Below are 19,501 nucleotides of genomic sequence, written 5' to 3'. Positions count from 1 at the left end.
ATTTGTTTCTTACTCCTGGTCATCATATTTTTATCTAAGTGCAAATACAACAGCAGTACACCATGCAACAATGTGAATGATGCTTCATATTTAATCAATCTGACAGCACCATGGTATTCTGCAAAAATTCCATTGCCACAATTATTATCAGGGACTTGCTTCAGAGTTTACTATCAATGAAAGACAGACAACAATAACTGTATATCTCAGCAGAATGAACATTATTCATTGCTGACCACACACTGCACTCTTTTCTACATGTATACTCATCACACAAGCTTAAATATACAAGTCATGATCAAGTGAACTTCAAAATGCATTTGATGCATTAACTATCAAACAGTAGGAGAAAAAAGGTAGGGAACCCTTTTCCACTTACTTCAACAAATATGGCTTGACCTGGGTACAGTTCAAATATTGTAGGATTGATTATAAAAGGAGACTGCTCCACAAAGCCAGGACCTGCTACACCCTGCAAATAAAAATAAACAGTATTGATTATGGTGAAATATTTCAATGAAATATCAGTTACTGAACAGTAACTGAATAAGAGGACAGTAATAATCCTGCAGAACACATTACTTGTATCTGCAATGCAAAACACAGTAGATAAATATGAAAAGCTCACAACAGAAATAATTTGCTGTAATGAAATGTCTCTGAGTAAATGCAGCATTATGAATTAAGTACAGTACAGAAAAGAAACACTGTAATATCAAGTGACATTCATTGATTTTATTTATTTATTTATTTATTCATTTATAAATGTGTCCTAGTGGACTGTTTTCATGTTAAACCCAGGTATAAGAAGTAAAACTTATCATGACATTAGATGCTCTAATGGATCTCAGATGCAATAGACTAAGCTATATGGGTTCAACCCATAATGCAACCGACCACCATTACAAAACCAAGGGAGCCTACCACAAGCTCCAACTGTCATAGGACAGTTCCATTAAAGTACAGTTGGAGTAAGAAAATCTTCAGAGGATTTTTTTGCTCAGGAGGAAGGCAAAAGCCCAAAAACACAATGCTAGGATCAAACCAAACAGTAGACATATACAAAAAAAGGGTGGAGAACTCCACTTCCTAGCAACTTCAAAAAAATTACCAAGAAAAAATGTGGGCTGATGGGAGGTAGGACTACCGCAATGGTGATCTATTAGAACATCTACTGTTATTTTTAAATTTTACTTACTCAACTGTATTACATTCAAACATGGATCACTGTTCTAGCAGCTTAAGTTATATGAGTAGATTACCATAGCGTAGGGAAGAAAAAGGGAAGAATTCAATAATCAAATACTCCAGGTGTCCAAGGAGAAATCTCCAAGTAAAACCTGATCTGAACCTGGAAAAGGAATCCAGTTTGTATTGCTTTGTAAAAGTGCATACAGAGGATCACATTGCTGCTGCCTCTAGAATGCTTTTAGAGAGCACCTCTTTCCCTAAATCCACTGAAGAAGTCAAAGCCCTTGTAAAATGGGCTATACCCCTGCCTGGAAATGGCTTATTATAGTGAGAATAACAAAAGACAATAGCAGGAGACAACCAGGTGCAAATTAATTATTTTGAAACTGGTTGTCCTTTTCTCTTACCTTCATCAGAGATAAATATCTTTGCTGAAGGTTGCAGTTTTGTCGATGCTGCAAACTGGACGAAAGTGACGCCACCTGCATTGCATGTGATTCCGCCCAGGCCCAACCCATCGCCAACCACATCCACACTTATTTTATGATGAAAGTACATACATCATTAGGGTGGAACATGCCATAAAGTCCTTTTTATGTACCTAATCTAGGTTGTGTCATTTTTTGTTGTTGTTGTTGTAGTAGAGTATCTCTGATTCCGCTGCATCCCGTTAACAATGCTTGTGAAAAAAAAAAGAGAGAGCTTGCTTTTTAACAAACTCAAGCATTCCATACACATCTCTGAACAGAATACCAGAGTTTGTACAGTGCTTTCCAGACTACCGGAGAATCATCCTGATTTCTGGATAGTCCAGAAAAATACCAGACAGGTGGCAAGCTTAGTGGTATCTGAGCTGTCTGTGGACATCTAGAATGTGAAGGATCCTTTCTCATGTTTTGTTAGGTTCGGGAAAGAAAACTGGAAGATTAATAGTCTGACCTACAGTAAGCTCTAAGTAACAAAGACCAGTTGGCATAATGGTTAAGGCTTCACCTCCTATGTACAGGGTACAAGGTTCGATCCTGACCTCCGACCAATGCCTGTTTGGAGTTTTCATGTTCTCCCTGTGTCTCCATGAGGTTTCTCCCACATCCAAAAAACATGCTGAGTGTTTCCATCTCAAACTCACTAATGAATGGATGTGTGGGCAGCAGCACAGACTCTACATGGTGCCTTATAGGGGGAAGAGTTGTACAGAAGAAACCACTTTGGGCATCTACTGTGGTGTGAAGTATCCTCAAGATAGGAGAACATGGACACAGACTGCGCACCGTGGCAGGACTAGCCACTCAACATTGTAAAATATGGCTCTAGGTGATTCGGCAGTGTTGACTAATGTTGCCAAAATGGGCATGGGTAGTTACTGGTGATAAGTGGGTTGAAGACCCGGCCTACTCTGACCTACACCAGGGACCCTTGCTAATGGTGGGAGGGGTATATGTGCCCTATTGGCCAGCATGTACCCAGCAGCCCTGGATCAATAAGCTACTGGTCGTCTGGTGTCTAGTTGCCCAGCCTGGGTTACCTGGGATAGCTCTGTTGATCGAAAGCTGGATGTAAAACCAACCAACCTGCCAAACATGAATTGAGAATTGCTATGCTTAATGTAGGTTCACTGACAGGATGCAGTTTGGAAGTGGATGACATGATGATACGGAGGAGGTTGAACATCCTATGTATCCAGGATCAAGACTCTACTACTCAGGATGGGGACAGGTTAGAAATGGTGTAGGAATTGTGGTAAGAGAGAAACTTCAGAAAGCAGTGATGGATATCATCAGAATTAATGACAGACTCATGGCAATCAGACTCCAGTGTAATGATAAGGCAGTATTCATAATCTCAGCCTATTCAGACAGCAGTTGCAGGACCTACTAGATAAAGCAGGACAGTATGAATTTGTGTTAATAATGGGTGACTTGAATGCATATATCGGGACAGACAGAACAGGATATGAGGAATGTCTGATCCACATGGGTGAGACAACAGGAATAAAGAAGGAGAAGCCATTCTAGACTTCTGTCTGGCAAATGGATTGATAGTAGCCAACACATGATTCAGAAAGAGAGACAGTGACAAGATCATTTACAAAAGTAGCCAACGTGCAACTCAGGTAGACTTCCTCCTAGTAATTAAAAAGCACTGGGGTAGAATCCATGATTGCAAAGTCATCCTCAGTGAAACAGTTGGCCCACAACATAAACCACTAGTTGCCACAATCAGCTGCAAGCAGAGGTCAGAGAAGGCTCTAAGGTCAGAAGAAACCAGGCTGAAGACCTGGAAGTTGACTGGAGAGAAAGTACAATAGTTCAAGGAATTACTCAGGGTACTAACAGCCCAAGAAGAGGAGGAAATAGGTGGAGTTGAACAAGAATGGCAGCACCTAAAAACAGCATGTGTTAGGACTACAGAAAAGATATGTGGTTGAGCCAGGTAAGAAAATAAGGTACATAAGGAAAGCTGGTGTTGGAATGCAGAAGTGCAGGAACTGATCAAAAGAAAGGAGTGCAAGAAGTGGGAGATAGCAAAGACTGAACAGGCTAGGAAGGACTACTGGTTGGCTAACAAAGAAGCTAAGAAAGAAGTCGCAATAGCAAAGAATAGGGCATTGGAGGCACTCTACCAACTTCTGGCAAGTGACTCAGTAAGTGGCACAAAGAAATGATATGTTGCAAGGCAAAGACAGCAAGATAAAGAAGATAATCAGACACCCTTCATAAGGGATGGCAGAATCAACCTGCTCGCCAGCCCACAGGACATCAAAGATGGATGCAAGGAGTATTTCCAGCAGCTTCTGAAATAAGAAAACCCCACAGAAGCTGTACTGCCCCAGAAACAGCCTAAAATGAGAGAAGAAGAGGAGCCCACCCTAGAAAAAGTAAGAACAGCACTAATGAAAATGAAGTCAGGGAAAGCAGCAGGCTCAGATGAGGTCACAGCAGATATGATTAAGATGCTGGCTGAGACAGGGGAGAAATGGCTCCTGAGGGTACTAATAACAGTGTGGAGAGAAAGGCGTATCTCAGATGACTGGAGAATAAGCATACTCGTGCACAAGAAGAAAGGGGACATCCACAACTGTGGGCAGTACAGAGTCATTAAACTCCTATCACATTGCATGAAAGTTTTGGACAGGGTGATTTATAAACAGATTCGCAGAGTAGTAGAATGTAAAATGGGAGATGAGCACTTTGGATTCAGATCAGGATGCAGCAAAATTAGCCTGATGTTTGCAGTGAGACAGATACTTCAGAAGAAGCTAGAGATGAGGAGAGAGTTCAACTAGACATTCCTAACCTTGGAGACACCATATGACAAGGGCCCAAGAAAGTTGATATGGGCAGTACTGTGGTGGTTTGAAGTCCCAGAAACATTGGTAGAATTAGTGCAGGCTATGTAGAAGGACCCAATGACTCAAGTACGAACAGTGTTCAGCCTCACAGAGGGGTTCCCAGTGGGAGTGGGTGTACACCAGGGTTCAGCTCTGAGCCCACTGCTGTTCATACTGGTGATGGACTACATTAGAGAACAGGTCGGAGGGGACAGATCGACAAAGTTGCTGTATGCAGATGATGTGGCATTACAGGCAGACTCTGAGCTAGAACTTTAGCAAAAGACAGAAGAATGGAATGCAAAACTGAAGGCACATGAGATGAAACTAAGCACAGATAAGACAGTGGTAATGTCAGCAAACTGGGGAAATCAGAAGAAGCTGAGAATAGAGATGGAAGGGAAGATAGTGGAAAAGGTAAACAGGTTAAAGTATCGGGAGGGGTAGTTGAGGAAAAGGAAAATCTGAATGAAGAGGTCAAAGCTAGAATCAGAGGGGCTGCAGTCATCTGGCATAGAGTGTCAGGTATAGTCTATGACAGAAGAATGCCAAAGAAGCTGAAAAGTAAGGTGTGCAAGATGGTGGTGCGACCAGTACTACTGTACGGTACAGAAACCTGGGCAATAAATGCAGAACAATTGAAGAAGCTAGAGGTGATGGAAATGAAGTGCCTGAGAATGGTGGTAGGATGCACACTGTGGGACAGATGAAGAAATGAGGACATAACAGCAGAAGCAAAAGTATCTCCAATTGCAGAAAAGATCAAAGAGAACAGATTACTGTGGTTTGGACATATGTGCAAAAAATCAGAAGACAATCTGGTGAGGAAGATTTGGGACAGACAGGTAGAAGGTAAGTGGAGGTGAGGATGTCCAGCAAAGAGGTGGATGGATTGTGTGAAAGGAGATCTGCAACAATCAGGCATGAGTGTTGAAGAAGGCAGGAGTGTGGCACTGAATCAAGAGAGTTAGCAACAGTTAACACGATACCCTGACCCCATGTAGAAAAAAAAAAAAAAAACGGGGAAAAATGGGGCTGATGATGATGATGATGATGATGATGTTTACAGTAAGCTCTGAGATCACTTTAAGGACAGAGGTAGGATTTATTCCTAAATCCTGACCTTGTGGAAAATAAGATAGGGTTAGCTCAACATAAGAACGTGTAACTCAGGCACTGTCCTAGCAGATGTCAGAGCAATGAATAAAACAGTCTTCTAAGTCACAAAGCTCAATTCAGCCTCATGAGCTAGTTCAAAATGAGACTGAAAAAGCACAAACCTCAGATCTCAAGGAAAAAATACCTATTTCCTAGATGGACAAGTATATAACACCCCTTAGAAAAATGTTTAACTCTAATGGTAGACAAGCAGAAATGGCTGAAAAATGTAGAGAAATATGAAAGACAGTAACTAACACAAATAATCAAGAACCAGAGGTAGCCAGGCATGACAGTTCTTTGACTGCTGGGCATGAGAGCTCTTTGACTGACACCAAGTGGAAAATCTTTTCGACTTACCCATATATGATTTTCTAGTAGCAGGTTTTCTTGCCTCATTTAGTACATGCTCCACATCTTCAGAAAAAAAAGTGCCTAAAGGTATCAAAATTCTATCATCCAGGCAATTAACTGAAGACTTTCTAGACTGAATTGTATCAAACTCCTCTTATCTTGTGTGAGTAAATCCAGTCTGTTGGGAAGTTAGTGGTAATTGTTCCTGGTCCAATTAAAAAGAAAGGAGAAATGACTGTTGCTTTGGCCAAAAGAGAGTCACCACCACTTGAGTTCTTCTGGATCTTTAGAACCCTGGATATCAGTGGAACGGGTGGGAAAGTATACACAAGCATTTCCTTCCATTGGAATGAGAAAGCAACTGTCTACCAGGCCTGTATTTTGTTAGTTGTCAGTTTTTAAGGGAAGCAAACAGATCTACTTGAAATGTTCATCACAGTTGGGATCAGTTCTTGGAAGACTCTGGATGAAGTTTCCATTTGCAGTGGTCTGTCCTGGTCCTGTTGTACTTGTCTGCTATAAAGATTTAGACTGACAGAATGTAAAAAGCCTGAAGAGTCAAATAAAGTTGAGTTGCTACCTCTCAGGCTATCATAGGAAGTTTTTAAAGGCGGTAAGATCTTGTATCCTATTTGTTTATGTACCACATCACTACAGTGTTGTCTATTTACACCTGCAGAGGTTCAGAGGACCAGAAGTGATTCAAGGCCCTCAAACCATTGACAACTGCTAACACTTCCCTTATGTTTATCTGCTTGTCTGTCTACAGCATTCCACAGGGCTTGTACTTTTACCCCTTTTAAATCCACTCCCCACACCAGGTCTGAAGCATCTGTGGTACCCGACTGGAGGGGGTTGTAAGAGAGAATGGAAGATGTAGATTGCAAGATATCTGGTCAACCCAGCATTCAGTCTCCCTATTTAAAAAACCCAGGACTGAGGAAGCGGTATGCAACAGAGAACAGTCTTAGCTTTTTCAATCGTGCTGCATAGGGCAACTGTTTGAGGCCAGTAATCCTCTTGGTTGGGTACCTTTGTAGTCTCTCCAGCTGCTGGAGATGTCTAGCCAGGAACATTCCAATTGGTGCATTGTACTCAATAATGGGTCTGATGAGGGAAGAGTAGAGGGGCACCATTACATCCTTAGATCTTAAGGATTTCTTTCTGTTGCACTAACATGACACGAAGATGGCAAATTAATTGACTGCAAAACAAAATAATTCTAGCCATGGCAGTCTCCGTCAAATCATTTTGGGGTATAACTAATTAGAAAAAAGCAGTAACCATTTACTTTGATACAGAGGCATTAGCAATGCAGAAAAGTTTAATATTTGTTGAAATTTTTTTTTTTTTTTTCAGTTTTTGGGTGCAAATCTTATTTAAAGAAGGAAGGGTCACCATTAATGTCTGCATGTTCATAAAAGATAACAATAAAAGTTTAACATATGAGTTTGACAGTTTAAAATTCCAAAAGGTATACTACTAGAAGAGTACATTTTCTTCCCCAAGTTATTCATTGCTTTCTTATCCTTGTCAGGGAGAATGAGGTAAGCAGCTATAACTATAACATGTTTAGTAGAGAATGAGTTGGCTAGAGAAATAACTGCTGTGTCTGATTTATGATTAGACAACAGGTATTTCTGTGTCTGTGTTACCTTGTATAACTTGAATGACCTTTTAGAAATATGGGGCTGACCATCGGGTAATCTAGAAGCAATGAGAAATACATTTTCTAAGCAGGCAATGTAGGAGAAATAGCTGCAGCTTAGGCATCTCTAACTGTAACAAATCATAATACATTTTGTACCATAGGTATGCTGCGCTGGTCCAAGTGAAAAAAACTCTCTCTACTTACATAAAGTCAGTGAAAGAAATCTATTCGCCATGGAAATCTGATAAAATACGTTCCTCAAAATCAAAATCAGCTAGCTCAGACTTAGAAGAAACCTCAGAAGTGCAATCACACCCCCCCCCCCAAAAAATATATGTTCTTCTGATTGAAATTCCATTTCATAAAATAAGGAACTCTGTAGAGTGGATTTGTTAGTGACTCTTTGTCCAGAGTAAGAAGATTCACCAAAAGAAGAAGAGTCTAGTAACAACCCAGGCCAATTCCTTCAAAAGTTAGAACCAGTGCTGTTTTGGCCAAAATGGGTCAGCAGTAGTATCCTTGTTCTTTACTTTTTCAGGTTTTGAAGCACTTTGGGAATCAGAGAGAAGTGATAAGAAAGCATACAGAAACTTCCCCTTCTAGGTTATTGAAAAGGAACTTGTTGTTACTGCTTGTTGATAAGGAGCTCTTAAGCAAAATAGACTTGGTTGCCTAGTCAGTACTGCTGCAAGAAAGCTTATCTGAGGAACTACAAACAGATGAATAAGATGAAAGAAGACCTTTCCATTTAACATCCATTCATGATTGTCTGTCCTGGAACTGCTTAGAGAATTTCCCACTGTGTTCAGATAGGAGGGAATGTAAACTTCTTATAGAAAGAGATTGTGATGCATGGCCACTTCCCAAGTTGCCATGGTTAGTCTGGAAAAGGGGTAAGACTTTGTTTCTCCTCATATGCTTATGCTCCACAGAACTGTGGTATTGTCTGCTATAACTTTTAGAGTACCAGGAGTCCACAGCTGGTGAAGAACTTTGAGACCATTGATTATGGCCATCATCTTCTTAATACTGATGTGACATTTTTGGTGCAATGTGCTCCATATACCCTAAATCTTGATTTCTTGTCAGCAAGCTCCCCATGCAAAGTCTGAGGCATCTGTTGCAATGCTCTCTTCTATCAGATGTACAATGGGGATTCCCAGATTGGAGCCCATCAAGAAGGCCAAAACTAGACAAACAATTAATGGAATTTGATGACTGAGAGAATTGTGATGTTGGGTCCACAATAATCTGAGATACCACTTGATTTTTCTCATTTGGTGTTTGGCATGAGAAACAATGACAATAGCTGAAGCCACGAACTCCAGGGCTTTTAGAAATTCCCTGACTAAAAAAGACTTCTGTTTTGTTAGATTTATAAAAAGTAGCTTTTGTAAGCTACTGTTATGTTCTGTGGGAGAAAGGTTGCATGCAAAGTGGTATCTATTAGGTAACCTATAAAGATCACACTGGAGGAGGGAACAAGAGAAGATTTATTTACACTGACAGTTAATCCTGGGTTCTAAAGAAGGTTCATGGAGAACTCCAAAGCTTTTAGTACTTCTGAACTGGAAATAGCTTGAATCATGCAATTACACAGGTAAGGGTTGACATGAATTATGTGGAGCCTGCAAAAGTCTATAACTGGAGCTAGACACTATATGAATTACCTTAGTACTGCAGAAAGTTCGAAAGGTAAAAAAGTAAAGTGATAGAGTGAGCCCAGTATATAGATCTTAAATATTTTCTGTGGCTCTTGTGGCTAGGAATGTGTAAGTAAGTGTATTTTAAATCCAAGTAATCAAAACAACATTTGGATGCAGAAGATACAAAAGAGTTTGAAGGGTAAGTGTTCTGAATAAGGAACCTCCCAAAAAAGGAAGAATCTCCAGTTGAATAGTTATATGACTAAGCTTCAGAGAATGCAACCAATAGAATGAAAGAACTGTTTGTGATGTCTGTATTTGTGAACATGGCAAGAAAGTTCAAAAAATGGTGCAGATACATGTACCTTTTACACCAGTATGCCGCTGCATGCCTAAGACAGATGTACACCTTAAGGCAGAAGGACTCTAAAAGGCAGTCCTCTTTAGTGGCTTGAGAAAGAGATTTTCCAGAATACATTTGACTAAGAATAAAAGGAGGGAAAATTTGTTTTGTCTTCTATTGCCTCTCACATGGGACTTCTGTCTGTGGTTTAGGTGCCAAGGGATAGACTTCTATCTCATAACCCTCAATCATTTCCCTGATGAAAACTTGGTGAACACCCCCTTTACCTTCTGTTGTTATAACTCAACATAGATATAGAATTAGTTTCTGGTCCATTTCTATCCTGGAAACTAGAAATAGTCTTGAATAAAATCCTTTTCCCTAGAGGTGTGGAGGCACTTCTTCTACCACTCCTAATAAAGGAGGGTTTGAAATAATAGGAGACAAAATATGTTTATTGTTGTTCTTTCTCACAAGTATAAAGAAATACAGTTACTTTTTTCATTAATCTAGAAAAATATGGCAATGGTTATGCCACTGAAACACTGTAGAAAAGGTGAGAATTTTGGTCACTAACAAAAACTGTAAAACAAAATGACATCAACGTTCAACTGTATCCGACCAGATTGAAAACATTTTTGTCTCCTGGATAAAGAATAATATAACACCCTGGAAGAAGCAAGAAGATTTGTTAAAAACAACATTATTTTACCCCAAGATGACATCAATTCCACTAGAATGAAAATATCTCCAGGAAAAAAAGAAATGGTCTGAATCAACAAGTAAAAAAACAAAAGATTCTCCTTTCTTTTGCTTCACCAACTAAATAAAAACAAAGATTTGAGAGGTCTGAGAGGTCACTCTTATTACTATTTATATCTTTAAAACAGTATCCCAAAAGTGTTTTGAATTATATCTAATTTGAATAAATGTACTGAGTTATTGTATAACTATTTAAAGGGTTATATGGTTAAATTAAGTCACATGTCTACTACAGCAAAACATAAGGTAAGCTCTTAAAAATGATAACATTGTACCAATACTTATTTTAGTCTACATTTCACTATAATGCAAAAAAATCACTATCAAAATTAAACAGTATCTAGATTTAAAATATGTAATGATTTTATTGAAGATAAGCTTTTGGGTATTACTAGATGTGTCTTAGTATCAACTTTCTGCTTAGCATTGACAGTATATTAAATATTTATGAACTCATGAATATTAATGAGCATCATTTGTCTGAGATAATAGAGCACATAAGATGTTCCTGGTCTTTGATAACTTCAGAAATGGCTGGAAAGGTTGGTTTAGAATCCTTCTGAAGCTTCTAACCTCTTCTTATGATGCTTAACACCAAAGAATTTGAAGTATTTTTTTCCAATGGACAGATGCAATGCAGCTCCTAAATGCTTTATCCCATGCAAAGGTCCCCTCAAATTATCTATGGTATGATCCCTGTTGTGCTCATTAGAAGTAATACATAATTATTGACTATGGAATGGATAAGATCAATTTATAGCCAAATAGGATATGTTATTTTGAGCAAAAAAAGGGAAACCGGTTAGGTTTCAAATGGCCTGCAAGGGCAGCTAGGCTAGTACTTATCTATAAACCACTAATGGGGTGGGTAGAGAGACAGTTTGATAGCAGTTCTAGGGAAGGGAATAAATGGACAAGGTGGGGAGGAAGAAGGAAAAAGGAGGCTGGACAAGAATACTCAGAGCTGATCTTTATTATTGTTGGCGCCCTGTTTGTTTGACAATAGTCCACATGATCAAAAGTTTGTAATTTTGAATATGTTTAACACTGGCAGAAGTGATTGAAAGTTATCTGATCACTTCTACCAATGTTATATCCATGGAAGGTTGTGCACAGTGCGGATCAGGGAATCTGCCTTTTCCCCACTGTAGAGCAATCTCGGGGTTGGTATAGTTAATCAGCCAAGGGTGTGGGGAGTGTAGCTGCTCACAGGGGGGGTGCTGGGGGGCTTCTTCCCTTGCAAAAAAACATAATTGTTTTGTTTTTTCATTGTTTTGGCTTTCAGTCTTTCAGGATTGATCATGAGCCATTCGATGTTTTAAGGTACACTCATTCGGTCTTAGAATCCCCTTGCTATTTTTTTCTTAAATTGTCCTTTGCCTGACTTTTGTTGTTTAGGTTTGAATTAATTTGAAAAGAAAGTGCTTAGCTTTACATGATAATCTCTGTCATATATATCTATACAAAACATCATGTCACAGATTTGAAAAACTGCTTTAATTGATCCCATCCCAAACAAACCTATCCAAAAGATACCTTTCACTTCTGTCCAATATCTATCCTCCCAATTCAGGACAAACATCTTGAAAAGATAGTCTACACACAACTCTTTTTCTATACCCAGCAGTATCATCTGCTCTTCTCCATACAACATGGATTCTGGCCTGGACAAAGTACTATGACAGCACTTTAGCCCTAACTGATGACGTCCTGCTAAACTCTGATATTGGCCTCCTCACAGGTGCCCTGTTTATAGACCAGACAAAGGCATTTGACATCACTGATCACTATCTTCTCAAAAAATGAACTAAATTAAATTGATATCAGTTTAGACATGACTCCCAGGTTTAAAACTTCCTTATTGACAGACACTTAGAGTTAAAATAGATCCTCCCAATCAGAATCTGCGCCTATTACCAAAAAAAATGTACTACAAGGATCCTTTCTTGCCCCCCTACATATTCATTAACAAACTTCCCTGTGACACCCCCATCTCCCATTTATCCTCTATGCTGATGGCCATTTATTGATCAGGCCACACTCACACCAACATTCTGTGCCAACTCCAGTCAAACTTACATGAGCTCTCTCAAAGGCTCATAAACTATAAACTACTTTCCAATCCTATCTAGACTAAAATGATGCTTTTTGGAACTCCACAGAAAATTCACCAAGCACCTGACTCTTTAACTAACTTTGACTTACACAAGCATGCCATAGAAACAACCTTCACCTTCAAATGCCTATGATTATGGCTTGATTAGTCACTAAATTTTCATTTCTCCTCTTCTGGGTCAAAAAGATCTCCCCTTTTCTATCCCAATCAACCACAGCAGCCACTGGCAAATGAGTTCTCCTTTTTCATCCTGAATACGGGCTGTTCATTTTTGCTTCTGCCTCCAAGAAAAACATTGCCACACTCCAAACTATCTCTAAGAGTATCTGCCAATTCATTAGAAACTCACCCTTCTGTGAGCATCACTGTATAGGTTTATAGGTTGGTACTAGGCTATCGGCCCTAGGGCCTGTACAAGCCTAGCCATAACAATTCCCTGGCTATTTCTTCCCACAATATTTACTTCCTTGGACCCTTGTCTAGCAGGGTGACTGACGTGATCCCTGGGGTGAATTTCCTATCTCCCATCCAGTCATCAAGGTTCCGTTTGAAAAGGGCCAAAGAGGCACTCTGCTTGACGTGTATGGGCGGTCTATTCCAGAGTCTGGGGAGTCTCTGGGTCAGGAACCTATCCCTCCAGCATGTTTTGTTCATTGTGATGACAAGGTTTAGATCCCTAGAGCATGTGGCTCTGAAGGATTGGGATTTCTTTAAGTGTAGCACGTCAAACAACTCTGAGTTTGACATGGCCTTGTATGTTAAGCAGAGATCGCCTCTGAGTAGAAGATATGTGACAGAGTATAGCTGGAGTTATTTTAGATGGTCAGCATAGGGCATCTGCTTTAGGCTGTGATTATTTTAGAGAGGTATTTCTGCGGCCTTTCCAGTTGTTGCAGATGTCTTGAGAGATACATACCAAACAGGGCATTGTATTCTATAATGGGTCTAATGAGAGATGAGTACAGTGGGGCAATGACCTCCATTTTTCTGGATGAAAAGCCCTTAGTGATGAGGTGTGCCACATAGAAGGATTTCCTGATTGTTGTGGCGATATGGTTATCGAAGGTGAGACCACTGTCCACCTGTGTCCCTAAGTCTATTAAAACACTTTCGGTGTTTAGTGTACTGTCACCTATGTGGTAATTCGTGGGTACATGTTTTTTGCCAAAGGGGATAACTATACATTTCTTGGCATTGAGCTTGAGCCCATAGCTCTGGCACCAAGCATCTGTTTCTGTAAGGCCCTTTTGTAGAATATCCACATCATTTGGGGATTCAATAATGGCTCCCAGTTTGTAGTCATCTGCGAACTTTATTAGCCAGAGTCCCTTAGTGTTGGCCTGTACTTCAGTGAAGTAGATGCCAAACAAGGGTGGTCCCAGGACTGAACCCTGAGGTGCTCCACTTGTCACTTGTCTGGAGCTAGATTTGGAGTCGGCTACTTTTACATTGTGGGTTCTGTCAGTAAGCCAGTTGGCAACCCATCGAGTGACATAGGGATTAATGCCCAGCTTAGTAAGTTTATCTATGATTCCAGAGTGGGGGATGGTGAGGAAGGCCTTGGCGAGGTCCAGATAGGCTGTGTGGACCGCTTTACCCTCATCCACAGCTCTGGAGACTGATTCAAAGAAGTCAGTCAGGTTCAGTAGATACGATTGGCCCTTCATGAACCCAAACTAGGTGGGGTCCAGTGTTTGAAGGTTGCCAATGTCTTTGTTTATAAGTTCCATGATAATACATTCCATGGCCTTGCAGATCAGGCTCATCAGACTGATGGGGGTGTAGTTTCCAGGATCCAAGGTGGATCCCCCTTGTGGAGTGGGATAACTGTAGCTGTGCACCACTCAGTGGGCATGAAGCCTGAGGTGAGGCTATGATTAAACATGACACTTAGGTGAGGTGCGAGTTCATTTTGTAGTTCATGCAGTACACAGCCCGGGATGTCGCATGGTCCCACAGATGCTGTATTCTTAGCTTTGGAGAGTGCATTTTTTACCTGTGTGGCTGTTATTACCAGAATTTGGCAATCTTTTGGTATTGAGATGGGCCCTTTAGGGGGTGAGAGGGGGGTAAAGTTGGCACTGAATCGATCTGCCAGGATATTGGTAATATCCTTGGGATCAGTATATTTAATGCCATTCTGTTGTAGCTCACAGCAGATCTGAGCATTGCCATTTAGATTCTTGACATAGCTATAGAATGCCTTGTGGTTGTCTTTGGAATCTTTGGCAATTTTATTTTCATAACTAGCTTTGGAAGATTTTATGAGGGATCTCAGCTTCTTACTGAGGCTGGTAAGGGAGTTTTTTGCATCCTGGGATTTTCCTCTTTTCTGCAATAGTTTCTTCCTTTTGTTGTAAAGTTTGTTATGGCAGGGGACCACCAGATTGGCTTCCTTTTTTTGGAGGAGTGTCTTGGTTCTATTTGGGATGGCACGATTCATGCACGAATGGATGTGCTCATACAGTGCCTTAGTGGTGGATTCAGCAGTCGAACTTTCAGTTCCCATCTGCATGGGTATCATGAAGTTTGTCCCTTCTGACTTGAGTAGCATGAAGTTGGCTTTGGAGAAGTTTTTTACGAAGGTATCACCCTAGAAAAGCCAAAGGGCTACCCATAAAACAAAGATCTAAACTACTTTTAGGATCGCAACTATACAAACTACTCCAGCTCCACACATTTACTCCCCTTGCAGCTAGACTTTATGAAAATACCACCTCATACAACCTGAGACACTACTCACAAGCCACACCAACTCTCATTACCCCTAGAACCAAACTCCACAGCACTGCACATGCTTTCTCCTCTCAGGTACCTTCTTTTTGGCAATATCTCCCCACAACATTAAGGAAATCAACACTCATTCAACTCAAAAAAAACTTCTTCATCACAGCCAAATGCTCCTGCTTCAACATAAGATGAATCACCTAACCTACTTCCTTTTTGAGTCTCTTCGCCTTTATCAAGATTCACTGAAGATTGACCCACTCTAGAAACTACTGTATATAATGTACATTACACTCTGATCAGTTGTACATTGCACTGTGCTTGTTGTTTGGAATGTACATACTCAGTTTTTCTGTGTAATTATTCTGAACTATGCTATTACTGCTTACATTTCTGTATTCTTTGTGAAATGTTTTGTATTTCACTCAGGCTGAGCCCAAAATTGGTCAGTATAGATCAGTGCACTACCCCAGTAAAGAAATATACATAAAATAAAATAAATACAATATCTAAGTACTAGAGAAAGAAAGAGTTGTTTTACCCCATGCATCACTTTACATCTTTCTTACCTTCTACTATAGGACCCTCAAATAACAAATCCCAATCCAGAGGCGCATTCAATAACTGAGCCTTAAAGTCCTCTGGTAAAGACTATAGTCTTAACCATGCATTCTTATGAACCAAGCCAATGGTAGCTGCTCTAGTTACTGACTCCTTCTCATCATACCCACATTTTATAAAATGTTTAGCAAACTGAGAGGTGGGATGAATCATTTGTTAAAGTCTCCATCTTGTGTCTAACTTAGGAATTTCAAAAATCTTTTGACCCACATTCTCAAAAATAGCTAACATGAATTTAATCATACATGTTTAACAATTAATATCCTTAAAAGATGGGGTTACTGTTTAATAGACAAATTCACTGAACCTGTAAAGATCTCTACTCTCTTTATCATTTGGAAGAGAGTAAGAAACATAACAGCAGGATGGGCAGCAGAATTTATATAAAGGTATTTGTGTGACTCCTGTACCCAGTAAAACCTGTCTGGCCTTTTAGGTGCTAGAGGATGGAAATCTGTGGTAATAGAAGCTGACAAAAAGGCATATTCTACGGCTCAAAGCACTGGGGGAATAGCCAGGTCTTTATTATATAATCAAACACTAAAAACGTCAACTCAACTTTATTCGACACAAAAATCTCGAACCTGCAGTTCATCAATCAGCCAAATCACCGATTTCTTTCCAAGGGGAAAAAATCAGTAGGCCAACAATGAACACCACAAAAAATAAACACTTTTAAGTGGGGGGCTTCGCCCACACACACACACACACACACACACACACACACACACCCTAACTAAATATTCTAACTCTGAGATCGCACTACAGTCGGGGAAAGGGCAGATGTAATGGAATGGCCAGCCAATTCTTTCCCTTGGAAAGAAATCGATGATTTGGCCTTTCAATGATCTGGAACTTCGACATTTCCATGTCAACTAAAGATGAGCTGACGTTTTCAGTCTTCAAGCAAATGGTATAGACCTGAACAGCCACTTTTATAGGAACATCCACATGAAAAAGGTCAAAATATCTCTTCCAAGTGCCAGATAGTTCTCCGCCTTGCCATTTAAAGAATTCTTTCACATTAGAAATACTCACCAAAATAAATGTCATCATTAGGACAGTCACAGGGAAAAATAGATTCCATTTGGGCTTATAGTCAGAAGAAGAAGAGATATGAGAAGCCCGATCCAAGCTCTCTTCAGTACAGTGATCCCCTTCATCAAGAGAATCATCCCTTTTTCTTTTAGCAGGAGCAGGAGTACAAGTAGTTTTCCATGGTTGTAAGGCTTAAATAGCCTTTAAAAGGCCTTGAGCTAAAGAGAACCATTCATCTTTGATGGTTTGAAGAAGAGATTTTGCAGAATAATTTGCCTAGGAATAAATGGAGGGGATATGTATTTGTCTTCTATTGCCTTTTACATGGGACATCTATCTGTGGTTTAGGTGGTGAGGGACTGACCTCTACCTCATAACCCTCAATCTCTTCTCTGATGAGAACTTGGTGAACACCCTCTTCACCTTCTGTAATTACAACTCTAGGATCAAGGGAACTCATCTTTGCTTGGCCTTCAGGAGAAGAGTCTAAACAGTGGTTGGAACCAATGGAAATGCCTTTATATCTGGTCAAAATGGCCTCTCTCTGGGCAATGCTAACAGCATAGGAGATGACAGGCAGTCTGGGAGCTGCAAAAGTGCCTCGCCAAGTTCGCTCATGTCTGACTGAAAAGAACAGAAGAGTTCCATTCCAAATCATTCACTTCTTTTGGACCTTTATCACTTTGCTTCTTTTAGCTGCTGGGCGGGGGGGGTGACACCAAAGCTGAAGAAGAAGGGATGACTTAGTCATGTGTTCCAACAATGGAAACCTCTTGTGTTGTTTACAAGATACAGTCTAAGGTTCCTAAGGCAACTTTGCAGAGTTTTAGGAGCAAAATCCTGACAAACCTGACAGGACATAATATAATGTTCTGCCCAAAGACAAAATAAACAGCTAGGGTGGTAGTCATAATTAGGTATTTGTCTACCACAATCAAATTTGCCTCCTTTTGACACAAACATAGGAGGAAAATAAACACAACTTGTATAATACAGGAAGAATCTGCACTTGAGTACTTATGTGTCTGAGCTTCACATAGTGTAACCAACGAAATGGAAAAACTGTTTGCTAAAGGATGTCTGCATATATGAACATGGCAAGAAAGTTCTGAAAATAGTGCAGATGTATGCACATTTTATACCAGTATGCTGCAGCATGCCTAAGGCAGATGTATACCTCACAGTGGAAGGATGCTGGCCGGATGGACAGGACCTTTGCAAGGAAAGTCTCAAATGTTTAAGAATACTGTCACAGAGATCTAATGAAAAACATATAGTACATAATAAACTAGGAGTGAGCTCGGTATTATAGCCATACAACCAAGTAACACACACAAAATTCTTTGCTACTGGTAAAGAATGGTATGCAAACAAGCCATTGGACCCATAACATGCAAGACAATGGGGATGGAGCATATCCTGCAGCAATGATCTTATTCCCCAGACTTCTGCTATTGAGAGTGCACTCATACAACACTGCCATGCTCATCATAAAGATCAGTGTTGCAAAAAGTTATACATGGGCTGTTATGAGGTATAGCCTCAATTTTCATCCAAGTGTGGATTGGCCTAAAATGTGCCCTGAAGAGCAGCCAAAGTGTAACAACTCGTATTATCTGGTCTTACACTTCTGATAAAGAGCTAACAAAGTATTGTTACATTTTTCATAACAATAAAAATTATTTGCTAACCACACAAAAAGGACATTTTTCATAATCAGACAGCCACATCTTCCCTTCATAAAAGTGAAAAGACCTGAATGGGTTGCTGATGGGTTTGACTCTCTCATCATCAGATATGACTGACCAATATAAATACAGAGATTGCAAAATATTTTCCCTTTATTTTCTTGCTTAAAAAGATGATGGAGAGTTGAATTGACTGGTTTAAAGAGGCACTAGGTAACATATCTGGTATGAAGAGGGATGAAATGTGTCTTTAATGACACTATATCCCTATGGGAAAACTACATATGGATCTTTACAAATCAATGGCTGCAACGCATTAGTTTTTATGGCTGAAGTGAATTCCAAAAAGGGTATTTGAGGTCTGTTATACTTATTAGCTCAGCAAGACTAACATTGTTTTTTTAATCATAAAAGCAGGTTCTACCAGAAGTCTTGGAGGCTTGAGATGAGGGATGCCTTCATGTATTGTTCTATAGGAGAAGCATTTACACAGGGTGAAATAACAACTGAACAGGTGAGGTCAGTGTTAAAGAGGTTAAATATTCTTGGATAAGGGCCAGCTCAGTGACACAGGTTTATAGGTTCATAGGTAGGTACTAGGCTATTGGCCCTGGGACCTATATAAGCCTAGCCAAATGGTACCCTGGCTTTTGCCACCCAAGAAAATTATTTTCCTGTGCTCCTGTCAAGCAGAGTCACAGAAGTGATCCCTGGGGTGAATTTCCTATCTCCCATCCATTCATCAAGGTTTTTCTTGAAAAGGGCTAATGAGGAGCTTTGTTTGATTCAGATAGGTAGTTTGTTCCAGAGTACTGGAAGTCACTGGGACAGGAATCTATCCCTCCAGCATGTTCTGTTTATTGTGGTGACAAGGT

The 19,501-nt window shown here is 40.0% G+C and overlaps 1 protein-coding gene across 1 annotated transcript in view; it reads right to left on the bottom strand.

Annotated features, from left to right (window-relative positions):
- Positions 1-19,501, bottom strand: part of DLEC1 (DLEC1 cilia and flagella associated protein) — a 2,498,134-nt gene that overhangs the window by 2,089,846 nt on the left and 388,787 nt on the right. The window contains exon 11 of the mRNA XM_044067561.1: positions 380-472. Within this exon, the coding sequence (XP_043923496.1) occupies positions 380-472 (93 nt within the window). The remainder of the gene's footprint in view (positions 1-379; positions 473-19,501) is intronic.

Source organism: Protopterus annectens, chromosome 3.part1 (genome assembly GCF_019279795.1).
Source record: "Protopterus annectens isolate FY-2018-M chromosome 3.part1, PAN1.0, whole genome shotgun sequence".
NCBI lineage: Eukaryota > Metazoa > Chordata > Ceratodontiformes > Protopteridae > Protopterus > Protopterus annectens.
The sequence above is the reverse complement of the archived record's forward strand: the minus strand, read 5'-3'. Positions and strand labels throughout refer to the sequence as shown.